Source organism: Typopeltis vanoorti, chromosome 5, assembly GCF_054136105.1.
Source record: "Typopeltis vanoorti isolate ZY-2024b chromosome 5, IOZ_Tvanoo_1.0, whole genome shotgun sequence".
Classification (NCBI taxonomy): domain Eukaryota; kingdom Metazoa; phylum Arthropoda; class Arachnida; order Uropygi; family Thelyphonidae; genus Typopeltis; species Typopeltis vanoorti.
The window spans coordinates 14,364,420-14,384,285 of record NC_143553.1 but is presented as its reverse complement, the minus strand read 5'-3'; the positions used below and the strand labels follow the sequence as shown (position 1 = coordinate 14,384,285).

At 37.1% G+C, this 19,866-nt stretch overlaps 1 protein-coding gene across 4 annotated transcripts in view; it reads left to right on the top strand.

The window, feature by feature from the left end:
- Positions 1 to 19,866, top strand: part of LOC150106232 (voltage-dependent calcium channel subunit alpha-2/delta-3-like) — a 2,133,114-nt gene that overhangs the window by 1,198,441 nt on the left and 914,807 nt on the right. For all 4 annotated transcript variants that reach the window (XM_090393048.1, XM_090393049.1, XM_090393047.1 and 1 more), the window contains one exon: positions 8,844 to 8,889. In XM_090393048.1, the coding sequence (XP_090249174.1) occupies positions 8,844 to 8,889 (46 nt within the window). The remainder of the gene's footprint in view (positions 1 to 8,843; positions 8,890 to 19,866) is intronic.

Below are 19,866 nucleotides of genomic sequence, written 5' to 3'. Positions count from 1 at the left end.
ACCTTTACCTGGTTATTTAATGAAAGTCTTGCAGTGGACTAGGTTCAAAAGGAGTGGAAAGAAGATAAAATAATTCCACTTCATATGCATGGTTCTAGGCAGAACTTTCCAACAAGAGATTGATCTGTATATCTACAGTTGTGGGATATTACTGCAACTGGGTAGGAAGAGAATACAGGAGTAGGTTGATGGTCATAGGATTCTCTCTGATGATATGGGTTTCTAAAGGGCTGAACTTGTTTTAGCAATCTTCTTACATTTTATGATAAGGTGACGAATGTGTTGCATAAAGGATATTTATATAAAGAAAATAACCCTGGACTTAAAATGCATTTCATAGATTGTCACATAACAATTAGTGTATAAGCTTCAGAGCATGGAATTGGAATACTTGCCTTCATTGGTAAGCATGACCATGTAATCCTGCGAAGCTCCATAGTCAACTAGCATCGATAGATAGCGTCGAAGAGTTGGGCTGAAAAGATGTTAACACTGCATGGAAAATAATATGGCAGTATTATTATATGATACCTCCAAGCATGCTCCAAACAAGGAGGATGAATAAGTATGTGGAGGTATCAGAATAAAAGAAAGTTATGTGGAATCATTAGGTACTTCTTGACAATCAGACTTTGAAACCAGCTTGCAGCAATACAATGACGGAAAGCATTTGAAGGAAGAGGAGTCATTAGTACATGGGAGATACTTAAGGAAAAAAACTACTGACAGCAATAACAATTGTATATCTCAAGTGAAATATATATGAAGAACTTTGGAGTCAAACGAATGACAAAAGGAATAAAAGGGAAATTGCGGGGGAAAAAAAAGTGATTATGAAAGGCATATAAAGATACAGGTGTGAGAGCAGTTGTGTGAAGAATATGAAGACCAGGAGATTGACTAGTATTGTAAGGAGAGAAAAATTACAATATGAGAGGAGACTGGCATTGCAATCCAAGGAGAATCCCAAAGAGTTTTTTTGCTATGTGGTGAGCAGGAGGATAAATGATAGCGGACGGATTACCTTCTTGGATGGAGATGGGAATCAGGTGACCAAAGCAGATGACATAGTTTAGAACGATGGTATATTGCGCCGTTCGATTGGAATAGGCCTAAGTTCGATTCTTGTCACGACGGGAGGAATCTTTGTCTGGGTGACTTCAATCGAAGGTGAGTTAGCCGATCTCATACGGAGGTAGCAGGGTTTTTTCTCCCAGAAACTCTGGTTTTTCATCCCACATACAGACAAATCGGCCCTTCAGAACACACGCAATTTACAGACAAAAAATACTAGTTGTTGTGGTGGTGGTGGAGGTGTGCGGTAGATGGAGATGATTCGTAGTAGAGGCTCAGTGTAGTGGTTGAGACAGTTGTAGGTGTCCTCCTGCGATGAGTCTTCGGACTCCTTGGAGGTATCAGGAATAATAATAATAATAATAATAGTTGTGCCATTTAATGATCACTTTATTAGAATATTCCTTCCTGGTACTACAGGCTTTATTCCTAGAAGGATAATGAGGGGTGAAGTTTTAGAAGTGAATGAAGAGGATGTATTCTGAAAACTATGCTAAATGTCAATGAGGTAGAGGGACTAGGTGGAATTTTACCACTTGTTTTAAAGGAATGTGAGGTGGAACTGAATATCCCATTAACTAAGCTGTTTAATGAAAGTATTGCAATGGGGCAAGTTCCTGGAGAGGGGGAAAACAGTACCCTTGCTTAAGTGTGGTGATAGGATGGAGGTATCAAACTATGGGCCTGTATATATTTCTTCTAAGATTTTGGAGAAATTGTTAAGAACTCGTATACAGAATTGGGCAGATGAGGGTTATTGTTTATGTAGGCGACCATGGATTTGTTAAAGGGTGCTCACATTTTAATAATCTGGTTACCTTTTACAATAGAGTAACAAGAGCAGTGAATGAGGGTAAGGTATACAATGTTATTTTTTTGGATTTTCCCAAGGCACTGATTTTTAAGTTATATTCTGTGGATCTGGATATCAAGGTAGTGGATAGGATTTGTGATTGGCTCTCTGACAGATATCAGAAAATTATATATAGGGTATCAGAATAAAATAGTATCAGACAGGAGGAAGGTTATAAGTAGAGTTCCACAGGGTTCAGTCCTGGGACCATTATTGTTCAATCCTTATGTCAATGATATTGCAACTGGACTATAAGTAAATGTTCAAGTTGTTTGCAGAAGCTTAGAAGAGTTATTAGTAATAGTACTGATGTTCTGCTCTTGAAGAGAGAGGATTTGAACAGGCTGGAAATGTGGACAAACAAATGTGGATGTCAGTTGAATGCAAGTAAATGTAAGGTTTTAAATTCTGGGATCCACAGATGGGATGCTTCATACTCACTTGGTAGAGTTATACTGGAGGAAGGAAGTAGAGGAAGGAAGGTATCTTGAGGTGATTGTGGATAGAGGTTTGAAGTTCTGAGGACATACAGCAAAGGTTGTGAAGACCTCTCAGAGAATTGTAGCAACATTGAGGAGAACATTGACACAAGAGATAAAAGTAAACTGGCCCCATTGTATAGCTGTGATCAGACCATATCTGGATTTCTGTGCTCAGATCTGGTCAATGGGATTTGAAGGGGGATGAAGTAACCTTGAAGAGGGTGCAGAGATGGATAACAAAAATATCAGGACAATGTTGATTTTGAAGATAGACTGAAGCATGCGGAATGCAGAGTTTGGTAGATTGAAGGCAAAGGGGGGGGGGGAGGAATGATTGAGACATTTAAGCTGTTGAAGGGTTATTATGGTTTTAACACTGAGGAGATTTTTCATATGGTAGAACAAGGGAAAGGAGCAAGGAATGCATTGCCTGAGAGGGTGGTGAACGTGCAGACTGTTGATGATTTTAAGGAGTGGTATGATAAAATCCGTGTTGATCTCCCAAAATAAGTCTCTAGACTCCATGAAGGTCAGGAAAATAATAATAACAATTATAACAGATTGAATATTTGCTTTCTGAATGATACCATTATGATGTGGATGATGAAACCGAATCTCTCTAAAGAAAGATGTAGCATGCCTTAGAGTTCTATACTTGGAACCACAACTGTGTAATTTATTTGTTAATGATATTTCATGTGGACTGATTGGGACTCTTCAAATGTTTACCAATGATGCAAAGTTAGATAGAATTATCAGGAATATTGCTGATATTAATTCTCTACAGGAAGATTTGAATAGAATTTTAGCTGGGACAAATGAGTGGGGTTTAGTTTTAATATTGGGAAATGCCAGGTGCTACATACTGGGATACAGAGATATATAGCTGTATACTGTATTGGTGGAGTTGTGCTTCAAGAAGTTGATGAGATTCCGGTTTTTGAGGTAATAGTTGCAGTGGACTAAAGTCCCAAGAGCACATTACAAGTGTTGCAAAGACTGCATATTGTCTTGCTATTCTGATAAGCAAATTGTCATGGAGGGAATAAGGAGGTAATGTGTGCCCTCTGTATAAGGCATTGATTAGACTACACATGGGCTATTGTGCTCCAATTTGGTTGTCTATTTTCATTGTGATGTGGAAACACGAGAGAGGATCCAGAAACAAATGATTAAAGTGATATCGGGGCTTTATAGTGTTGGTTATATGGAGCAGTTGAAGAGATATAAATTGCAGAGTTTCATGGATAGGAGGAAAAGACATGATATGATTGATACCTTCAGGTTAGTTAAGGAATTTTACCAAATTAATAATACAGAAGGAATAATAAAAAGAGTGGTGGGTAAAATGGGAAGAATGAGAGTCCATTCCTGAAGGTGTGGAAAAGTACAGTGAAAAAGGGTATTGGAAGTAGATTTTTTTTATATGGAGAGTGGTTGGTGAATATAACACATTGCCAAAGTGCATTATGAATGCAGGGAGTGTAAATGATTTCAAAGTTCAATATGATAGACATGTTACTGGGTGAGTGGGCTTCCATGACAGTTCTACTGACAACATGGAGGTTACTGTAATAATAATAATTAGTATTATTATTACGTGACACCTCCAAAGACTCATCGAGGGAGGGCACCTACTCTACAACTCTCCGTCTCTACCGCTCAATACACCAACTACAGCGAACTGCATTATCTTTACCAATCTACTACCCACTACCATTGGTATTTTCACAGACAATCACAAACATCCAAGCCCACGGCAGGATTCGAACCTGCAGCCTTTTGGCTGGAGAACCTAACCCACTCGGTCAACCAGGCCATAATCATCATCAGTTTCCTGATGTGTTCCCTCAGTAGGTGTTCAGGCTACTATGACAGCACTACATGATTAAGTTTATAATTATTATTAATCTCCTATCAACAATTTTCCTCCAAATTAGTCTACTACTACTTCTCAGCACTCCAATTGCTGTATCTAACATTTCATGCTTCTAAGGCATTTCAGTCTGAATCGATCCACCTAGACCCAGAGGAAGACTTTGGGCTTCTTCTGGGTTTCATTCTTGCCATGTTAGGTTCTAAACCTGCTTAAAGGATTTTATAGGATAGATGCAGGGGAAATGTTTCACCATTTGGCTAGAGTGAGCAGAACAAGGGGTCAACCCTGGAAGTAGTTGAAGAAAGGTGTTGTCAGTGGGGGGGGGTGTTGAGGACTAGATTTTTTGCTTGGTGAGTGGTGAATGAGTGGAATGGGTTGCCAGAGTCAGTTATGAGTGTGCTTTAATTTCTGTTAATGGGTTCAAGGAGAGGTATGATAGATTGTGTGGCTAGATTGGGTCTCCCATGAAGAGTCATCGGACTCCATGGTGGCACCCTTATAATAATAACAATAATAACTAACCTTTCTTCAACCATTCTATTCAAGTTGCCATATCTTTAAATTAGCTCTGCTCACACATTCTTGAATGCTAACAATGTTAAGTTCCTTTCTAATTCATTTCATATTTTATTTTCTTTCATTTTTAATATAATTCTGCACTGATGCCATCTGTTCAAGCCACTTATTTTTCTCAGAATTCTCATATCTGTGGTCTCCAGTCTTTGATTAAGTTCTTTATTTCTAATATTCTAATTTATATATGCATACCATATATGTCGGTGTACAAGATGACTGGACATACAAGACGATCCCCAAAATCCCTTTTCAAACTGTAATTTGTGAATGATGCAAGGCATTATTCACAAATTACAGCAAAGACAAGATGATTGCTATGCCTACATTATATTGAAGTAAAATAATGTGTAAGAATCTGTCACTAGTAAGAGTAAAATTTATGATCATCTTATATGGTGAGTATGGCAGAAAATCATCTCAGCTATTGTCTTTACTGTAATTTGTGAATGATGCCTTGCCGTATAAGCCAATTGGTATAATTGTTTTCTATGTTTATACAAGTCTTTCATTTCATATACTATATGTGTTTCATGGGATCACCAATGAAGATTCATTAGGATTTACATGGAAAAAAAACTGTATGTTTGCTCTACTGGATACATTTATTAAATACGAGTTAATTTTTATAAGAAATATATCAACGTTCTAACATATTTATATATTAACATGCCAAAAGCTTATTACATAAACATATCACATGCACCTAACACAACACCACTACACAGTACATTACTGCAGAACTAGACATTTGCTTAACAATACTTTTCCATCACTAAATATAAAGGAGATTTTATACTTGTAGTATAAGACAACCCCTTGTTTCAGCGATTTTTTTCTTAACTTCAAATATCATCTTATAATATATTTCTAATGTATGCCAGCCTGGTTGGCTGAGTGGTTAGTATAACCACCATCCAACCAATAGGTTGCGGGTTCAAATCCTACCATGGCCATAGATGTTTGTGATCGTCTTTAAGGGGAGATAAATATAATCATCCCATGTGAAACCACCATCCCCTTCTTATTATTATTATTATTTTATTATTAAAACAATACCTCATGGAGTCAAAGACTCATCTAGGAGGTCCTTTTATCTTACACACACATCTCATCATACCGTGTCTTAAACACATTCAAACTACTTGCAGACACCACGCTCTCAGGCAGGGCATTCCAATCACTCACAACTCTGCACGAAAAAAACCTGCCTCTTACTCCCTTGCTCACACCCTCCTTATACAGTTTCCAGGGATGACCTCTGGTTCTCCCCTGATCTCCCACTATTCTCTGTAGAACTTCTCCACCATTGATCCTATAACAATCCCTTACCAACTTGTAGGTCTCTATCATATCTCCCCCTCTTCCTTCTCTCCACGAGACTCTGCAAATTACATCTTTTCAATCTTTCCTCATACTCAACATTCCAGAGGTCAGAAACTACCTTAGTCATTCACCTTTGGACCCTTTCCAACATCTCTTCATCCTTCTGAAAACCCGGTGACCAAATCTGGGCACAATAGTCCAAGTGTGGCTTAATCAAAGCCTTATACATTGGAACAAGTATCTCCCTACTTCTACATGTCAGTGTCCTCCGCATCATTCCCAGAAGTCTTTGTGTTGTCTTCACAATTTTGGCAATGTGTCCCCTAAATTTTAGATCCTTATCCACTATCACCCCCAGATCTCTTATTTCCTCTACTTCCAACAATATATTCTGACCAAGCATAAATTCTGCATCCCATCTTTGTTTTCCAAATTTTAAAACCTTACATTTTGCAACATTGAACTCACATCCCCATTTGCTTGCCCAATCACTCAATTTATTCAAGTCTTCTTGCAAGGCCACAACATCTTCACTACTCTTTATGGTTCGTCCCAACTTTGCATCATCTGCAAACAACTGAATATCTCCATCCAAATCTTCACCAATATCATTAATATATAAGTTAAATAGTAATGGCCCTAAAACAGACCCCTGAGGCACTCCACTAGTGACTTTCCTTTTCCTGGATATTGCACCCCCATACACAACTTGTTGATACCTATCAGATAGCCAGTCTCCAATCCAATGCACTAATCTAATATCCAACCCCATCTGCTCTAGTTTGACTGTCAACTTATCATGAGGTACTCTATCAAAAGCTTTTGCGAAATCCAAGTATATTGTATCCTTCTCCTCTGTCCAAGGAAGCAGTCACTTTATTGTAATAAGTAAGTAGATTACTAAAACATGACCTCCCTTTAGCAAATCCATGCTGTCCATCAAAGATTATGCCATTGTTGTAGCCCCAACTCTGGATCCTAGTTCTCACAAGCTTCTCCAACAACTTAACCACAACACCTGACACACAGATAGGCCTATAGTTTGATGCTTGAGTTCGATCACCTCCTTTATGAAGTGGCACAATCTTGCCCTCCTTCCACTCTTTAGGAACTTGACCAAGTGCAAGACTCGTATTAAAAAAATATGTCAAGGCAGGTGTCAACTCTCTAGCACACTCCTTCAGAATACGTCGTGATATATTATCAAGTCCCACAGCCTTATTTACATCTAGTTTACTCAACTCCCCAAACACCTCTTGCTCACTTACAGTCAGTCTCTCCTCCCCATCATCAACTGCTCTTAATCTCTCCATGAAGTCACATTCACAAGATTGAAAGATCTTTATGAATTGCTCATTAAGTATCTCCACAACACATTCTGCAACAGCTGTCTTTATACCATTTCCTCCAATCAATGTCATCCTTCCATAATCATTCTTTCTTTTGCTGGCTACATATCGAAAGAACTCCCTAGGATTCTTTTTAGCTTCATTAGCTAACTGCTGTTCATACCTCTCTTTAGCTACTCTCACCAACCAAGTCACCCTCCTAGCCTGGTCTTTGTAGACCTCATGAAATTGGTTACTTCCACTTCTCTTATGCTGTCCCCACAATGCCTTTTTTTTCTGTATTGCATGCTTAATCTCTTTATTCATCCATCTCACACCTACCTTATTTAACCTTCTCACCCGTGGTATACATTTAGACATTGCATCTACTAAATAGTTTTTGAAAATCCCCCAAGCTGCATTGATCTCTTTTCCAGCTAACTCCTCATTCCATGCTACATCTGCAAGCTGTCTCCTGAGCTCTTCATAATCACCCCCCTTGTAGTTCCACATATACCCTTTTTTCACAGGGGTCCTTGCACTGCTGGCAACCACCCAGGTAATCACCTCATGGTCACTTTCACCAATTGGTGGATGATTTGACACCTCATTTATAATTACATCCTCCGATGAGATGACCAAATCCAAGACCCTTAATCCTCGTGTGCCCTCCGTTACATACTGTCTGAGGTAGTTATCCCTCAAAAACTCAAGAAACTCATTTTCTTTACTTCCATTCGCTATCTCTTCATTCCAGTCTATATTGCCATAATTAAAATCACCCATAATGATCACCCTTTTCTTATTTGCTTGGCTTATTTGACTATACATTTCACTATCACCACCATCCACATTACCAGGTCTATAACAACATCCCACCAAGTATTTGATTCTATTCACCTCTATCTCACACCATACTGCCTCAAAACCACTGGCCCTATTTCCCTCTTGCATCTCTACCTTGTATGGACATAACTCTTTCTCTATCATCAATAGCACTCTCCCTCCCTTTTTATCCCTTCTATCCTCACGAAACACATCATACCTTTCCATCTCTATTCCTGTCAGGATGTCGTCCTCATCTAACCATGTCTCACTTATTCCAACAATCTCTGGGTACACAGACACAATTAGTGCAACCATTTCATCCGCCTTGTTTCTGATGCTTCTAGCATTGGTATACAAACACAACAACTCATTGGAGGCCTGAAGATTGAAGCTCTAGAAGAAAAATAGTAGAAGTGAATTTAGAATATATAATTTTCAGAATTGCAGTGGTCATCATTTAGTCCAGTCACTTATATTATAATTTCAATTTATTTTTCCAGGGATGCAGTATTTCAGTGGGAAAAGTTGGAGAGTCCACCCAGAATGGTAATAAAAAATGCAGAATTTTAAGAATTCAAAATGGATGCTGAAGTTAAACTTGTTGCTCTTAAATAATAACAATAATAAACTTCAAAGAAAAACATGAATTGTAAATTAACATATTAAGCTAAAGTTAATTTAAGTAATCATTAACTGCATGCACCTCTAATTTGTACTTTTTTTAAAATTTAAATTGATTATTTCATTTCATTTATTTTCTTGACTTATTATATTCATAGTTTACTTTTTTATTTTCTAAATGTTTTTATCACCTTTTCAAATATGTTAAAATAACATATATATAACATATATAATAAGTAGCATCTTTAGAATATGACTCCTGAAAATATTCATAAACTAATTAAATCAAGTAACATGAATCAATTAAGTTGAAATCTCTCTCCCTCTCATGCACAGTGGACCTGAAGGGAATCTGTCAAATCCTTTCTTTTAGGCTTGCACGGTGATTAGAGTACATTTTTGAAAATTATGGAGACAACTACCGTGTTTCAGTAAAACTTTAGTTTGATATAACTAAATTCTACATTCGACGTTTCGACCTTTATATCAAGGTCATCTTCTGGAGCATATGCACTATATTCAGAGAACAAGCTACACTACAATCTATCTGGTTTGTTAAAGTTACTGACCAACTGTTACAACAATTGTTGGCCTGACCGCTAGTGAAAAAAAAAAAAAAAAAAAAACAGAATATACATCAACGCTATAGTCCTATTATTAATATTATCTGTTGGTTGTAGAATTGCATTGGGAACAACAACAAGTCTATGTGTGTGTGTGTATGTATATATATATATATATATATATATATTTACAATATGATTATACATGTACATTCCAACCAGTTGGTATGGAATGGTTTCTAATACTAGCTAGAAGTTGGCTAGAGTTCTGACTTATGCTAGATCTTATGTATTAGGTAGGCTGAATGTGTGCCATCCAGATTCTTGGAATGTTCATGCCGCCATTGTTGTTGATATATGGGTGGTTTATCAGAATTTCACAGGCTTCCTTAAATTTCCTTTCATACCAGGTTTTTGTATGGTGTAAAGAGCGGGTACTTTTCCAGTTGATTTGGTGTAAGGTGTTGAGCGAGTGATCTGAGAGGCCTGCTTCACCAAAATGGTTATATTTATTGTGTCTTATGTGTTCTTTCTTACATATAGGGATTGTACGTCCTGTTTCACCAATGTACGGTAAGTTACAGGTGCAGCAGATGCAATAGACTCCAGCATGTGCCAAGGGGAGGAGAGGATCCTTAGAGGAGTTGAATATGGTTTTATGTTTAGTAGGTGGCTTAAAGATGGCATTGAGGTTATAATGGTGTAGGATCGTGTTGATTTTTTCCGATAACTCTTTAATGTATGGGATGGCTATGGTTTTACTGTAATCTAGATTCTTTTTTGTTGATGTTTTATGGAGTATTTTATTGATAGTATTTTTGATATAGCCATTATTTATGAATGTCACTGATGATTTTTAGTTCTTGCTTCAGGGCTTGCTGGTTAGAGCAAATTGTTATGGCCCTGTTTGTAAGGGTGTTAATGACTCCATATTTTTGTGATGGGTGGGGGTATGAATTAGCATGTATGTATTGGCCCGTGTGTGTTGGTTTCGGTAGACCGTGAAGGATAGACTGCCTGAGGGGAGATGTGTGACTAGTGTGCTTAGGAACGGGTTATGGCCCTGTTTGTAAGGGTGTTAATGACTCCATATTTTTGTGATGGGTGGTGGTATGAATTAGCATGTATGTATTGACCCGTGTGTGTTGGTTTCGGTAGACCATGAAGGATAGACTGCCTGAGGGGAGATGTGTGACTAGTGTGCTTAGGAACGGGAGCGAGTTCTGAATTTCCATCAAAATTGAAAATCAGAACTCGCTCTGTTCCTAGACACACTAGTCACACGTCTCCCCTAAGGCAGTCTATCCTTCACGGTCTACCGAAACCAACACACACGGGTCAATACATACATGCTAATTCATACCACCACCCATCACAAAAATATGGAGTCATTAACACCCTTAAAAACAGTGCCATAACAATTTGCTCTAATTGTTATGCCAATTAGAGCAAATTGTTATGGCCTGAAGCAAGAACTAAAAATCATCAGCGACACATTAATAAATAATGGCTATAACAAAAATACTATCAATAAAATACTCCATAAAACATCAACAAGAAAGAATCTAGATTACAGTAAAACCATAGCCATCCCATACATTAAAGGATTATCGGAAAAAATCAACAGAATCCTACACCATTATAACCTCAATACCACCTACTAAACTTAAAACCATATTCAACTCTTCTGAGGATCCTCTTCTCCCCTTGGCACATCCTGGACTCTGTTGCATCTGTTGCACCTGTAACTTACCGTACATTGGTGAAACAGGATGTACAATCCCTATACGTAAGAAAGAACACAAAAGACAGATTAAATATAACCATTTTGGTGAAGCGGGCCTCTCAGATCACGTGCTCAACACCTTACACAAAATCAACTGGAAAAGCACCCACTCTTTACACCATACAAAAACCTGGTATGAAAGGAAATTTAAGGATGCCTGCGAAATTCTGATAAACCACCCAAATATCAACAACAATGGCAGCATGAACATTCCAAGAATCTGGATGGCACACATTCAGCCTACCTAATGCATAAGTCAGGACTCTAGCCAACTTCTAGCTAGTATTAGAAACCATTCCATACCAACTGGTTGGAATGTACATGTATAATCATATTGTAAATATATATATATATATATATATATATATATATATACATACACACACACACACACACACACACACACACACATAGACTTGTTGTTGTTCCCAATGCAATTTTACAACCAATAGATAATATTAATAATAGGACTCTAGCGTTGATGTATATTCTATTTTTTTTTTTTTTTTTCACTAGAGGTCAGGCCAAGAATTATTGTAATGGTCGGTCAGTAACTTTAACAAACCAGATAGATTGTAGTGTAGCTTGTTCTCTGTATATAGTGCATATGCTCCAGAAGATGACCTTGATATAAAGGTCGAAACGTCGAATGTAGAGTTAGTCATATTAAACTAAAGTTTTACTCAAAGACAGTAGTTGTCTCCATAATTTTCAAAAATGGAATCTGTCAAATATCAGATATTGAATCATTGAGTTATTTTCAGCAACAACAAACAAACAAACAAAATAATATTTGTAATTTGACAGCCTAGTTGACTGAGTGGTTAGCATATCTGCTCTTCAACCTACAGGGTGAGGGTTTGAATCCTGCTGTTGGCATGGATATTTGTGATTCTTTTTAGGTGGGAGATGAATTTCATTGCTCGGTGTGAGACCATCACCCTGCTTATTGGAGGCCTGAAATGGCTTGAAAAAGTTCCATGTTTTTAAAGTACGGTTTCTGAACTATCTAAAAATAAATAAAAAAATTACAAAAAAAAAAAGTAAAATTGATAAAAATGGCAAAAAAAATAAAAATAAAAAATCCTTCGGCCACCCACAGTACAAATGTATCATAGGTACCTTTCATAGGTGGGAACCACATTAAAAAAATAAATAAAATAACGGATAGGTATCTCAGTGCAGCCTGCCTGCCTGCAGTTGTTATTATTATTTTATTATTATTATCATTTTGGTAACCTCCATGGAGTCAGCAGACTCATCATAGTAGACCACTCAACCAGCAACATTTCTATCATAATGAGCTTTGAAATTATTTAAGTTTTAAAAGAGGTAAACCGTGAGTGGACATATCAGTACACAATAAATAACGGAAAAAACTCACGTAGAAAGATTATTTATTAGTATAATTTTTGCCTGTGTGTCACAGGCATCTTCAGTACATTAAGCTCAAAATTAAACACTAACTGACAATTCCAAAAAGCGCCACCTAAGTAGCTGGTGTAAGATAACTAAAAAGGTCAATAACTTTCCTAAAAAAAATAAATAAATAAAAATAAAAATAAAATAAAAAATAAAAAATAAATAAAAAATAAAAAAATTAATACAATAAAAAGTTAGGAAAGATTAGCTGATTTGTAAAGTACTATCTCCCATAAAGGGGATAGACGTAAGCCATCGGATCTGTTTAAGTTAGGAGAATGAAGTAGAGTTTCACACGTTTCTTTATAAAGGCGTTCCATGAGAAACTGACTTTTGTGAAGAACTCTTGTCTTTCTCCAATGAACTCTGTGTCTAGTGAAGATGGCATGTTCAGAAAGTTCAGACTTTTCAGGTTTAAAGTATTCAATATAAGATTGGTGTTCTTCTAGCCGAATAGAGGCAGATCTTCCTGTTTGTCCGAAATAAGATAATCCACAAGAGCACGGAATCTGGTAGACACCTGGATGATTAAGATGTGGAAGCTTGTCCTTAGGAGAAGTGAGAAAGGTGGAGATTTTTCTAAACGGTCGAAAGGCAACAAAAATATTCAGTGGTTTTAAAACTTTTGCTATACGTTCACTTGATGCCTTGTACATAAGGGATAGTAATGCGCATTGTTTCCTCTGTGTTTGAAGAGGAAGACATATTAAAACTACTCAAAGTTCTTTTAATGAAGCAATTCTTATAACCATTAGATAGAAAGGAAGAAGTTATGTATTGTAGTTCTTTCTGTAAAAGATCGTCTGAAGAACAAAAGGAGTGGGCCCGATGAACCAGTGTTTTAATAGTTCCTGCCTTTTGACTGGGATGGTGATGAGATTCTGCATAGATATAATGGCCTGTATGAATCTTCTTTCTATAAACTGAGAAATGTAGGTTACCATCTGGTTGGCGAAGAATTAGAAGATCTAAAAAGGCTAACTGATTATTTGATTCTACTTCTAGGGTAAACTTGATCCTAGGATGAAATGCGTTTAACTTAGTGAGAAATTGTTGAAGTTCATCAGAAGAGCCATTCCATACAGCAAAAATGTCATCGACATATCTGATCCAATCCGTAGGTCTGAGAGAAATATTGTCAAAGATACGTTGTTCAAAATGTTCCATAAAGAAATTGGAGATAGCAGGAGAAAGAGGATTACCCATTGCTGTTCCTTCAATTTGTTAATACAACTTATTTTTAAAGGAAAAATAACCAGAATTTATTACAAAATCAAATACGTTTACAATGTCTGAAGGAAATTCCTGTTGTAGTAATTCAATACTTTCCGAAAGAGGCACATTTGTAAATAAAGAAACAACATCTAAACTGATCATGATATCAGAAACGTCCAAATGAAGATCTGAAATTTTATTTTTGAAATCCAAAGTATTTTTTATATAAGTATCAGTTCTTCTAGTTGAAGAGGAGAGTAAATTAGATAAAAATTTTGAGATTTTGTAAGTGGGGCAACCTATACAATCTACGACTGGTCTCAACGGAATGCCTGGTTTATGAACTTTCGGAAGACCATTTATTGTATTAATTTTTTTATTTTTTTTATTTATTATTTTTATTTTTTTTTATTTATTTATTTTTATTTTATTTATTTTTATTTTATTTTTTTTTATTTTTAGGAAAGTTATTGACCTTTTAGTTATCTTACACCAGCTACTTAGGTGGCGCTTTTTGGAATTGTCAGTTAGTGTTTAATTTTGAGCTTAATGTACTGAAGATGCCTGTGACACACAGGCGAAAATTATACTAATAAATAATCTTTCTACGTGAGTTTTTTCCGTTATTTATTGTGTACCGAGTTGAAATTATTTATACTACTTGCATTCACAATACACTCAAGCAATGCATTCCTCTCACTAACAACTCTCTATGTAAAAAATCTACTTCTATTTCTCACTCCCTTCTTCACAACATCTTTATACAACTTCCAGGGATGACTTCTAGTTCTTCCCGTCTTAGCATCCACTCTTTTTTATAATTTCTTCTGTATTAATCTGATAGAGAACTGTAACTAACTTGAAGGTCTCTATCATATATCCTCATTTCCTCCTATCCACCAACCTCTGTAATCCACATTCTCTCAAATGCACTTCATAACCAACACTCCAAAGTCCTGATATCACTTTGTTTATTATTCTTTGGACCTTCTCTAATGTTTTCACATCATAATGAAAACTAGGTGACCAGATCTGAGCACAAAGCTCATATGTATTCTGACCAATGCCTTATATAGAGGTGCCACCACCAACTTCTTATCTCTACATATCGATGTACTTTTTATCATAGCAGCAATATGATGTGCAGTCTTTGCAACACTTGCAATGTGCTCTCAGAACTTCAGTCCACTATCTACCATCACTTCATGATCCCGAATCTCATCCACTTCCTGAAGTACAACTCCACCAATAGAGTATGTAGCCTTATATCTCTTGTATGCCAAAGTGTAACACATTGCATTTATTATGTACAACCCCACTCTTTGTCCAAGATAAAAGTCTATGCAAATCTTCCTATAGAGAACTGCATCATTGGAAAACAATTGGAAATCCCCAGCCAATCCACATGAAATGCCATTTCATGTTATTGTGGTGCAATTCTTACATGCATTCTTGGAGCTTATAAACAGTGTTATTGGGTTGATCATGTTTAATGATGCTTTGTGTTTTTAAATGAGAGGCATTCAAATATCCATTATATTTACAATTTTTGCAACATGAAATGTGGAGATTCGGGGTAGCTGGGTGATCTTGATAGAAGCACCTCAGGTTTCATTAACACGTTCGCTGCCAACTACGAGTATACTCGTAGTGGGTAAACCTGCTTCACAAGCCAGCTACGAGTATACTCGTATGACGCTTACCGCCGGGAACGAGATTATTGTAGTGACCTTGAAAAAGTGAAAATCCTTGGCTTGTGGGGCTAGCATCAAAACTGTGTATTCTCATAGACCGTATATGCTCTGTACAAGCCAACTACGAGTATACTCGTAGGACGTTTACCTCCGGTAACGAGATTATCGTACTGACCTTGAAGAAGTAAAACTGCTCGACGTAGGGGAACAGACCATGCCAAAGTAGCGTGGCAGCGAACGTGTTAACAACAACAATAGCACTGTTATTACAGAAATGAGTGTTAGTTGGGAGAAAATTATGAGTAGCAGAATTGGGGGAGGGAGCAGGCACGAGGTGCCGATGGACTTGACATTAACTACTGGAGATATGGAAGCAACCTGTAGGATAGTGTTGACTATTTCAGTGAATCTCAAGTGAGGATAAAATGTGTGTAGAAGGAGATAGAGATACTGAGAGAGAAAGTGGAAGATGTCTTGATTCATGTGGAGAGAGAGAGATTAGAAGATTTGAAAGGCTGACTAATGCAAGATGAAAAAGAAGTGTGAGCGAAGGTTATGGAAATGAGAGAAGGAGAGAGAGAGAGAGAGAGAGAGAGAAGCAAACCAAGGAAAGAGAGAAAATGAGAGAAAGTCAAGAGAGTACAGGATCAAGGAAAGGAAAACTAAGTGGATGGTAAGTGGTAGAGCAAAGATGAAGAGTACTGCGAGAGAGAGAGAGAGAGTGGGGGATGCAAGTGAAAAAGGAATAAACGAGGATAATGCTGTGTGGAGATTCAATGATTCGCGGTGTGCAGAATAAAATAGAATGTTTGAGGAGTTCTTGCCTGGAGGAACACTAGAGACTGTGTCTATGGCAATAAAGCAATATAAGGATGTAGATAAGATGTTGGTACAAATGATCTGAGAGGTAGCATGAATCAGATGACAAGAAATCTGACGAAAATGTTAGAACTGTGCAGCAGCAAGTGTGAGAGGGAAGGCAAAGAGTGTATTACTCTGATATGATAATGTAGAGTTGAGGAGGAGAGTAGCAGTAATGAATGACATCATTACATGTGGAGTTCTTTTGAGTATAGAAGAGAGCCCATATTCAAGTTCAAGAGATAGACTACATATGAACATGGAAAGGCACATAGGAAATGGAGAGATTGCTCTTTTCTGTGCAAGTGAGAATGTTATGGCTGGAGAACTAGGATAGCCTGAGTGGATGACAACAAGAGTAGTCTCTTGTGAATAAAATGTACAGTATATTCTGGCAGGACAGAAAGGCCAAATGGGGTGATAGAGTATTACTTGTGATAAATAATTAGCTGAGCTAAATCCTCTTAGAGTAGAGAATTTGGAAGAAAAATGACACTAATAGTTTTGAAAGGTGAGGTTTGCAAGGTGAAGAGGGCAGGGCAAGATATTTAGTGGGATGTTGCAATAGGCCAAGGGAACACAGGGTGATGAGCAGGAAATGTCTAAATAGTCAATATGGTAAGTGATCATTATGAGAGATTTTAACTACAACCGTATAAATTGGGTGAGCCTCCATAGCTCAGTTGATATAGACGAAGCCATTTAGTCAGAAATACCTGAGTTTGATTCCCATCAGTGAATTTATCAGACTTTATCTGGTCTCTTTCAATGAAAGGTGAGTTAGCCAGTCTCATACGGAGGTAGGGGGTTTTTCATTCATCAGAACAGGCAAAACAGCCCCCTGAACATGTGCATCTATATACATAGGACACACCGGGAAGAATAGGGCTAACCACCTTATCCTCAAGTTATAGTTGCGGTTGTCCAAGAATAGTTGGAAAGGTCACGGGTGCTTAAGTGCCTGTTAGGACCACTGATGATGAGTATAAATTAGGGAGAAGAAACAATACATAGTTGTAAGAGAAAGTTGAAATGTGGCATTTTGAAGTTGGTGACTATAATAATTTTAGAAATTATCTTGGGTAGTTCAGTGGATGGAAGAATTGCAAGATAAAGATATCAACTGTGAATGAAGCTAGTGACGAAGTACTTATCAAAAACAATGGTAAATTACACAATTTTGGGTAAAGGAGATGAGTAATGTAATTAAACAGGAATTACAAATGAAAAAGGTTATGGAAAAAGCATAAAAGTGGAAAGCAGATGCACGAGGAATATAAGAATCAAATCAGGAAAGTGACTAGCATAATAAGGAAGGATAAAATGGAATATGAGAAGTGATCAACATTATGGCCCAAGGAAATTCCTAAGGAATTTTTTATGTCATGTGGTCAGTAGATGGAGAAATTATTGCGAATGAATGACTCTCAGATGGAAAAGGGGATCGAGTGACAAATGCAGATGACATTTCAGAGATGTTTAAAGATCTCTTTATTGGACATTTAAAACCTGGAATAGAAGGTTTTATTCCTGGAGGGATGGGGAAAGTTGAAGGTTAAGTGGTGCATGAGGAGAAAGTGCTTTGAATAGTAAGTATTCTGAAAGTCAATAAGGCATGACTGAAAGAGATTTCACCACATATTTTAAGAGAATGTAATAAGAAACTGACAGCTCCATTTATCTGGCTTGTCAATGGAAGCTTAGCTATTGGGAAAGTACCCAATGAGTGCAAGGATGGTAAGATAATGCCACTGCACAAGGGTGGTGGTAGAATGCAGGCTTCAAAGTCCATTTTGTATTTCTTCTGTAGCTTTCAAGATTTGGGGAATTAGTAAGCAATTACATACAAAATTGAGTAAGTGAGGGTAATATTATATATGAAGATCAATATAGATTTGCTAAGGGGTGCTTTTGTTTCAGTAATTTGCTTGCCTTTTGTAATAAAATGACAAGAGCAGTTGATGAGGGAAAGGCATATGCTGCCTTTCCCTCATCGACTGGATTTTACAAAGGCATTTGATAGAGAGCCACACAATAAGTGATATTTTAAGTTGCAACACATGGGATTAGATACTAGCTTAGGAAATTGGCTTGGAAAATAGCTGTCTGACAGATATCGGAGCTGTGTATGAGAGAGCGGTATCAAGGAAAAGTCAGGTCACAGGTTGGGTTCTACATGGACTAGTACTGGTATCTTTGCTTTTTAACTTTTATGTCAATGATAAAATCACTGGATTACAAGGTGATGTACAGTTATTTGTAGAATATGTGAAGCTGGAAGGGTTATTAGTAATAGTGCCGATGTGGTAGACTTTCAGGAGGATTTAAATAAGCTTAACACATAGACAAATGAATGTGCATTTTGGATCCTTCTATCAGTGAAATTTTGGACTCACTGATGTAAGGCTGGATAATAAATTGGAAAATCTATACTAGAGGAAGTGGAGGAGGCAATGGAAGTTAATTGATATTCAACAAATATTTGAAGTTTAGAAGACATACTGCAAAGTCAGTGAAGGTAACTGAGAGATTGCTGCAGTGCTAACAAGGACTTTGACCAGTAGACATAAAAGAGTGGTGATTCATTGCATAAAGTCCTGTTCGAGCTACACTACCTGGGTTTAAAGAGGATAAATTAACCTTGGAGAGGGTACAGAGGTGAATAACAAAAATACTAACAGTACTCGACAATGTTGGTTTTGAGGACAGACTGAGGCCACACAAACTACAGAGTGGAGGATAGAAGAGAAAGGGATGACATGACTGAGGAATTAAAACTGTTGAGAGGTATATACAGGATTAATGTTTGAAAGATTTTTCATATAGAGAAAGTGGAAGGAACAAGGACAAAAGATTCTCCCTGGAAATTGCAAGTTGCAAAAAAGGTTGTGAGTAGGAAGATGAGAAGTGCCTTTTTTTTTTTTTAGGGGAGGTTGGTTGGACCATGGAATTCATTGTCTGATAAGGTGGTGAATGTATAGACAGTAAATGAATTTAACACATTTGCTGCCAACTACAAGTATACTCGTAGTTGGTATATGAGCTTCACAAGCCAACTACGAATATACTCGTATGTCGATTACCAACCTCCTATGCCAAGCACGAGTTAACCCTTAGTATAAGCACCTTAATTTGGACTTTTGGCTTGTGAGTAAAGTGGAGAGCACGTCTGGGGGCTTGGTAGAAGGAAAATAATTTCAGCAAAAGTATAGTATATTATATATGAGCCTCACAAGCCAACTACGAATATATTCGTATGTCGATTACCAACCTCCTATGCCAAGCACGAGTTAACCCGTAGTATAACCCATAATATGTAAATCAAATTACGAATGGTACACTTTAAAACAATTTTCCACAC